The 8557-nt window shown below is 35.5% G+C and overlaps 1 protein-coding gene across 1 annotated transcript in view; it reads right to left on the bottom strand.

The window, feature by feature from the left end:
• Positions 1–8557, bottom strand: part of FMN2 (formin 2) — a gene marked incomplete at its 3' end in the record, with an annotated part of 55883 nt that overhangs the window by 14052 nt on the left and 33274 nt on the right. The window contains exon 4 of the mRNA XM_010161598.1: positions 2372–2427. Coding sequence (XP_010159900.1) covers positions 2372–2427 — 56 coding nt within the window. The remainder of the gene's footprint in view (positions 1–2371; positions 2428–8557) is intronic.

Raw genomic sequence — 8557 nt, 5'->3', positions numbered from 1 at the left:
GTAGGGAAAATTGTAAGGGTACCACAAAAGATTAGGGGTGTAAAACAGAAAGGAAATTGGCTGTTGAACAAGAGTACAGCTGTCAAATCCAGACATCAGGTTTGAAGCTGAAGTATCTAAATTAGGACATTACATTTTTCTCTTCTACCTTCACTAAAGGAGTTAAGACTAACAAAGCTTTCTCTGCTCACACTGGGAAGACTAAGCAGATACTTCTCCTCCCCTCCTTGGTGTTTCAAAGCCAAGTTTTGAAATGGCTAACAATTTTTCTAATGTTTACTCTGCTTACTGACTCCTGCACTAAAAGCAAGCACACCCCCAGGCAATGTTTTTAATTGTAATTTTTAGAAGTTAGCTAATTTGGATTCAAAAGAGCAGTCTTAAAAATTTTAGGAAATTATGCTGCAAAACGTGAAGGTTATCTCTAACTTTGTAAAGGTAAGGAAATGAAGAGGATATATAGAAAAAGCACCTTCCAGTGGCAAGAAAATGTAGAACCTAGGCTCTGTGTGGGGGTTACTTGTGTTCTGAATCTTTTAGTCACCTGTTCATCCTAAGTGAGATAATTATCAGCATCATGTTACATTTGAGTTTGTTTCTGTGTCAATATTGACATCTTCAATTATTTTAATAGCACATGGGAAATGTCTTTTCCCAGGGAAGAAGCCTGTAGGTAGACTCAGTTGATCAGTTTCAAATTTTACACTAGGGCTCTCTCCTTTGTCATGAACTGAAAGAAAAGAGGAAAAATCACCTACTTGGCTAACTACAGTCAATGCTTGCTTTCTTCAGAAAGAAAAGCTATGGATGAGTTAGACAAAGAATAAAAGAGTCTAGATCTTTAATTGAAACATTTCATAGTATTTCATTACTTTAAAAAAGTACAACACCAAGAATGAACTGATTTCAGTAAAGGATTTCTCTACAAACAAAACAAAAAATAGTAATGTGACCATTCTACTTTCTAGATGTTTTTATAGATTGATATAGATAGATATTGATAGGTAAGTAGAATACACTCAACTGTTTGGGACTGTACAGAAATAGTTTGAACACTTTTTATCTACACAGAGTTCCTCAAACTAAATAACTACCACCTTGATGTTCAAAATAAAACAGGATGATGAATTAATATACCAAAAACTTGAGATTATTTTCTGCAAGTGAGCTGATAATGAATTCAAAACATTTTTTTTTTTCTGCTCTTGATTGATGAATGGAAGAAGTTCACGTTACCGTCATAAGAATTCAACACTGGACAAGAGGGATGGGGATCGCTAACAATACTAGCAAATGCAATTCAGTAGTTGGACAATATAATAGGCTAGCTATAAAAAACAACAAAAACACACACACACACCCCAACCTGAAGTAAATATTATTTGTTCAAGCAATCAAACAGTGCTCTAGTGCTGCTGGTTAAACTTCATTCTCATAGCAAAAGAATCAGCTTCTTTTAGGTAAAGCATTTTCAGAAATGCTGCTCAATGCAGTAATGCTTGAACCATCCAGTCATTAACCAAAAACCCACCAAAACCAAACAAAAAATCCCCCACCAAAAACAAACCCCACAAAGAAAGAAAGGAAGTAAAAAAAAAAAATATGTAATGCTGTTGGCTCCTCCTTGTTCCAAACCAAGACTTAAGGAAACCAGAACTTTACCTTCCTCTTCATGACTCCCAGAACAATTGAATAGTCTTATTCACTAGTAAGATAAGTCTGGTATCTCTACTCAGAGAGTTTTCACAGAAAATAAACTAGCCTTTTGAGGAATCAAAATTTGAATTTTCTCAACTCTATTAAACTGTGCAAAATTTAAAAAAAGAATTAACATGAATTATGGCAAGCTAAGAAAGATATAGTCTGTGTTTATGTTGAAAAAGTCCAACCCAGACTATGTCTCCACTGTATCAGTATTACATATCTCCTTTTGAAGTCCAGTATGGCACCCTACATATGTTCACCTACTACCTGGAAGTTTCAGTGGAGAAATAAAAAAATCCCAAAACCTCTACCACTGATAATTCACATGGAAATTTGTAGATTAGCTAATATAACCATATCTTTTACAGCTATTTCTTAGTAATGTCACCAAACCTCCAGAAACAAGCGTTAACTTACATCTGAGTGAACAATAATATATTACAAGTCACCTCAGGCAAGAAGGAATCTTGAATCTCTATACCTATATACACTATGGAGCAGATAAGTAATTTAAAATAAAAATATAGAATCAAAGAGAAAATTATGAATGTTTGCATTCAGAATATTCAGTACATGAAGTTATTTTAAAAAAATGCATGAAGTACTGCATTTCCAGACTTTTTACTAAATCATAGATAAAAAACTTCTGTTAGAATCTTACCTGTACCCGCTGACCATCCTCTATGCATTGTTTCTCTGTTTCTAGGACAGTAGATTTCAGCTCTAAATTTGAAAAGAAGATACAGATTTTTAAAGCTGTATGTATATTAAAAAAATATTTATCTTTCATGAATTCATGAAAAGAAAGTAGAGTTAAAAAGAAAACAGTGGTAACTGTTCCATTTTCCAAATTATCCATCCAAAAGTAAATTAATAGATTATGTGAATAAATAAAGCCAGCTTGATCCCAAATTACAATGTATTTATTATGACTGAGCATTAAATCCTATCATCTTTAATGTCTAGCACATAAAACTTGAAAATCCATTTTGATTGTCAAAGTTTCTGATTCAAAAAAAAATATGTACTTATGCCTCTATTATATACATTCCATTAGAAGGTCAATGAAAGTTCTCATGCTTGCCCTTCCCATCCATTCTCATTAAAAAGTATTTCTGTCCTTACGGTGTGCAGATTGTGTCTCTTCACAAAAGGCCAAAACAACCTGTGAGCAGGATGCTGACTGCTGGCATTTATGTTGTCTTTTTCACATCCTCCTCTGGCCCTCCTCTGCCCTACCGTCAAAATTTGAGATCTCCACATTAGGATAGATAATGATACAGATCTAAACTCACATTTTAAAAGCGTGCCTAAATGCAATTGGCCTCAGTATTGCAAACACATTTTGAGAAATGTCAATTCCTTCCTAGCTTTATTATTCACTGTCTACAGCATCTCAGTCTTACAAAGGAATGGTCCGGGAATGTACAGTTATTGTGTAAGTGTACAGTCAGAGCTTCCCAGAACTGAGGACATTCAAAAGTGAGCATACGAAACTACTCCTTCACCTTTGTACTGAATTCTACACCCTCTCTTTTGGGCATGGAACCAGAAATAATCTACTTTCTAAATTTTTACTATGTTATTCATTTATATTTTAAAAAATGAAACAGCAATACTTCAATTTAGTAGCATCTTCTTCAATTTTCTACTTTGGAATAACTGATGAGAATCCTAATGAATTTCTAAGCATTCCTTCACTTAACTACTGTCTTTAAATGGAGAGGGGAAAAAAGTTATTTGTCCCAGAATTATGGTTTTAAATGGAACTACAGATCTCCAACTGTCACAGTGACAATGAAAAATAAAATAGTAGTGAGACTAAGAACTTTTATCTGCATATTTTACCTGGAAAAGATTATCAAAACATAGCACCACCCCCAACTGGATTCCCTTTTTTATTTTAAAATCTGGATAACAATTATTCTACCTAAAAATACTAGTCTTCGAGATCTCTAAATGTCTATAAACATTTCAATATAAACCAAACCTAAAGTACTAAAGAAAATACATTAAAACCTTGATTGTGATAATATTTATTTCAGTGGGACACGTGCTGTACATTTCTGCATTGTTTCTACAGTGCTGTATTTTGATTGCCTTCTGGATAAAAAAATATAACAGATTTTGTGCTGGAAATGACACAAGCATGTAACAAACCAATACAAATTCAAGATCCTGCAGTCTTTTGCCAATGCAGGGAATAACAAAAAAAAATAATTATGGAAGACACAGAGGCCTCTAGTTAAAGCACAGGGTTAGAGTTAAAAGCTCTGGTTCCTGTCCTGACTTTTCTATAAATTTCTTCTGACCTTAAATGACCTCTTTGTGCCTTAGTTTCCTTGCCTGATAGAAGTTAACTAGGAAAAAACAAACAAACAAACAAACCCCAGCAGCTACAGAGCACAAAGGCCTCTAACCAGCTTAGTAACTTCTGCTAATGTTGACTCTTCAAGTGGTCACAGCCTAATTTTGTAGGCTATGTATACGGGACAAGAATAGAAATATTTTTCTTATACCAGCCCAGAAAACATGCACATCACACCCTTCTTATACCTTTTAAGAGTACCACTATACAGCAGGCAAATCTGATGACCATTTGCAGGAAGAGTGAAGTAGTTGTAATCCAGAACCTCTGGATTCATAATTCCTAGACATTTGACCTCACAGCTTTCAGACAATCCCAGCTGTTGGGTTGAGAGACATAAAAGTGGGGTTTCATTGCCAGTGGCAGTTATGTTGCTGGGCTACCCCTTCAAAAAGAACATTCCTCAACTTTTTTTTTTAACACCTTTTTTTATTTGTTTACTAAAACAGCATTTAAAGTCTCATATGACAAAATTGTGCCCGGTCATAAAATGCTGGATGAGGATAGGCTGTCATTAACAGGAAATAACTCATCATCTCACTTTGACAAGTTTTTAGTGTGCATAAATCATGTCTTTTGCTGACTTTCAGATAAATCCATTTACTGAAGAAAATTCATGATAATGAATTTATCATGGGGCTGAATTTATTTGGGCTGTATCCGGAGAGGTGTGGCTAGCAGGTCGAGGGAGGGGATTCTGCCCCTCTACTCTGCTCTGGTGAGACCCCACCTGGAGTGCTGCATCCAGCTGTGGAGCCCTCAATATCAGAAGGATATTGACCACTTGGAGCGAGTCCAGAGGAGGGCCACGAAGATGATCAGAGGGCTGGAGCACCTCTCCTATGACGAAAGGCTGCGAGAACTGGGCTTGTTCAGCCTGGAGAAGAGGAGGCTCCGAGGAGACCTCATTGCAGCTTTCCAGTATCTGAAGGGGGCCTACAAGGGTGCTGAGAGAGGACTTTTTACAAGGGCCTGTAGTGATAGGACAAGGGGTAATGGGTATAAATTGAAATCAGGGAGGTTTAGATTAGATGTCAGGAAGAAATTCTTCCCGGAGAGGGTGGTGAGGCACTCGAACAGGTTGCCCAGAGATGTTGTGGATGCCCCACCCCTGGAAGTGTTCAAGGCCAGGCTGGATGTGGCTCTGAGCAACCTGGTCTAGTGGAAGGGGTCCCTGCCCATGGCAGGGGGGTTGGAACTAGATGATCTTTCAGGTCCCTTCCAACCCTAACCATTCTATGATTCTATGATTCTATAATACTAATGAGTTGGACATTCACTCGTCATTGCAACCAAAAGAACTCCACCAAAACCAGTGAATTATTGTTTTCTGGTAAAAGCTATTAATGTCTTTTCCAAAGGAAGGGATGAGATTTAACATTTTTAAACCACGCAACTGTGAGATACTTATTTTACAAATTATCTGGAAGAAAACTTTTTTGGCTAACCCTACCTCAATTGATTCAAAACCAGGAAAACTTCACTAGTATTTGAGCATCCGTGATAGCCCCAGGTCTGTGTATGTGGTTATAGATTTATGTATGGTTGAGAGAAACTTTACAATGAATTTGACCTTTGTTCACACTGTTTTATTCACTGTTAATGTTCTAGTACTAGACATGTACACACAACTTAGTAATGATTCCTGTTATGCAATTTGGCACAAACTCCCTCCCTTACTCAAAAGTTCCTAATAAAGTAAGAATAGGCTGCTCCCATGTATTTGTCAGTATTTAAAAATTTGATGGAATTGTCTAGATTATTTTTGCCTCAGACAGGTTTTGTTCTAAAAAGGGTTTTAAATATAAGCTGAGTTCACGGTGACACGAACAGTTAATTTTAAAGTTAGTTTCCCAAAATTCACCAAATAAAATTTTTGCAGCAAACTAAGTGGGTTTTATCTTTTTTTTAGCAAATCTAAAAAAAATATCCCTCCAAAAGAGTGCTATATGATGAATGAAATCTTCCCTTTAACCCAAACTTCCACTGTTTTGGGGAAGGGGGTGGGGAGGGGAAAAAAGTCTGGACAAGCTCAGTTTTGCTGAAGAGACTAACAGATTTCAGGGTGTAAACCCACACAGAGATTTGGTGTGTTGGGACTGTTTCATTTTGCAGGAGAAGTTGTATAATCTTTGAGTCTCTGCCCAGGTGGTTAGGACAGACACATGGCAGACAGGATGTCTGGGCTCTAGAGCCAGCATACTTGCCTTTTCCTATATGTTATGTGGAATAGTATCATCAGCAAAGGATTAAAGAACTGAATTTCAAATACCCTGTTGTGTTTAGATTCATACGAAGTATTCAGGTGTGAGAGTGGTAGAGTAAAATATTGCAGAAAGCAACAAGAACAGATTTTAGGTAGTCAAATGGAAAATTAGTAGTGTATACATGGATCTTATTAGTGATATTAACTCATTTTGTCCAAAAGCTTTTCTGAATCCAGAACTTAAAATGCTTTTGGCATAAGTACCTGCTGACTTGAACCCAAATTCATATTAGGTTTCCAAACTTCATTTTTTGATATATAGCCAACCTAAAAAATGCAAAAACCAAGCCCTAAACAATCTAATCTCCCCTCCCACCCGCCTGACCAAAAAAACCTAGAAAAAAACATGACCACTCTATTAACACTTTCCTCACACCTAACAACACACTACATGACACAGAGAAAAACTGTTTAATATATACTGTATGAAAGAGATTATTAACTACTTTGCTAATTTAGGAACTGATTACATAAGACCTTGCAGAATTTCCTCTTACCTTTTAATTAAAATTTGAAGACCTAGGATTGTCCTCATAGTAACATGTTTATAATAAAAATAAAGACTCTACATATAAAAATATCCTGCTACATCCCTCTCCAGATCAATACTTTTCCTCTAAAATGGACACTTCTTAAAATAAACCATTGTCTAATGTTAATATTGTATCTATTTTGATCCATACATCAAAAATTATATATAATGCAAAATACAGCTACTCTGTACACAATAATTTAAACCCTTTAAAAAAGCTTTGCCCTCACCACCTTTCAAAGGCACATGTTCATAAAATAATTTAGTTATAAATTTTGAGGAAGGGGTTTATGCTTCAGGCTTCACATGAACCACCACTCACCTCCAGGTTCTTCCACATGGCAAGCATGCAAACAATCAAACAAAAAGTTAAATTATTTATCTACCTGTATTGTATTCAGAACAATTATAATTCTTCCTTTTACCTCCATACACTACAAATTCACACCAATAATCCCATTTCAATAATATTTAAGTGTCAGTACTGCAAGTAAATTTTGAGAACTATGTATGTTCCACTTAGAAATAGTCACAATACAGATTTCTTTGTTTTATGTCTAATACTGTTTGCTTAATATTTTTGTAGGTTTTGAAAGGGCAGTATCAGAGTTAAGGAGCAAATACTGTACATGTTACATCCATGGAGTAGTTATAACATTAAATACAACAACATAGGAGGGAAGCTAACCAAGTATAAAATGAATAGAAGTTAAAATTATTAGTATTATTCTATTGGTAGGAATACTTTACCAAATTGGTAATAATAGTAAAAACCTTTACATTTCAAAACATTTCATGTAATCAAGATTCTTCTGGATTTCAGAGCAACAAAACTGTTGTTAAATTGCACCAGTCTCTACTGGGCTAAAACCTCAAAGTAAAATAATATTCATGGTTTTTTATTTCCAGTGCAGAATATGTTTATAAATATCCAATCACATGCTCGTTAGATGTCTCCAAGCTGAGAAACACAACTTGTCCTCTCATAGCACACAGCAATGAATTCTACTACCACATCTGACATCACTTTCATTGAATACAGCATAAAAGAATTGTCAAAAACTAGAATAGCCCAACAGTTCAGTACTGACTGCAGTGTTCCACACTCTGAATTGCATCAGTGAGATAGATGCTGAAATGTTTCCTTCACCATTAATAGAACTGCTTTGGTAGAAGTCACAGCATAAACAGAATAATATAGCAGTATTGCATTTTTGTTGGCATCACACATTTTACTTGTGAAAATTGGAATAAATGATACCAATAAAACTGAAGTGTTGGTGTGATAAATGGTGTCCATGCAAGGAATACTTTGCTTGTGTTCCAGAGAAATAATAGTTTCAGATTTGGTTCTTTGAGACTTGTCTAACTCCACCCAAAGCCTATAGAAATCTCTTGAAATGACAACTCAATTCTTCAAATCTGGTCAATGAAAAAAAAAAGGAATGGTAAGAAAAGAGAAAATATGAGAATATCCTGTGGGTCTCTATGGAGGTCATGGAGATTAATGCAGCCTAAAAGTCTTGAGAGCTGTTGAACACAAACTAATGCAAACCTCCAAGAAGTTATGATATTTACCCATCAACACTGCCAAGGGAACACAGGTTTGAAATTCTCTTTATATTTCTTTGTCACCTACAAGAGGGGTTTTTTGTTAGTTTGTTTTTTTTTTTTTTTCTTGATAGAA

This window comes from Eurypyga helias, unplaced genomic scaffold (assembly GCF_000690775.1).
Source record: "Eurypyga helias isolate BGI_N326 unplaced genomic scaffold, ASM69077v1 scaffold14871, whole genome shotgun sequence".
NCBI lineage: Eukaryota > Metazoa > Chordata > Aves > Eurypygiformes > Eurypygidae > Eurypyga > Eurypyga helias.
Note: the sequence above shows the minus strand (reverse complement) of the source record. Positions and strands in the feature narration are given on the sequence as shown.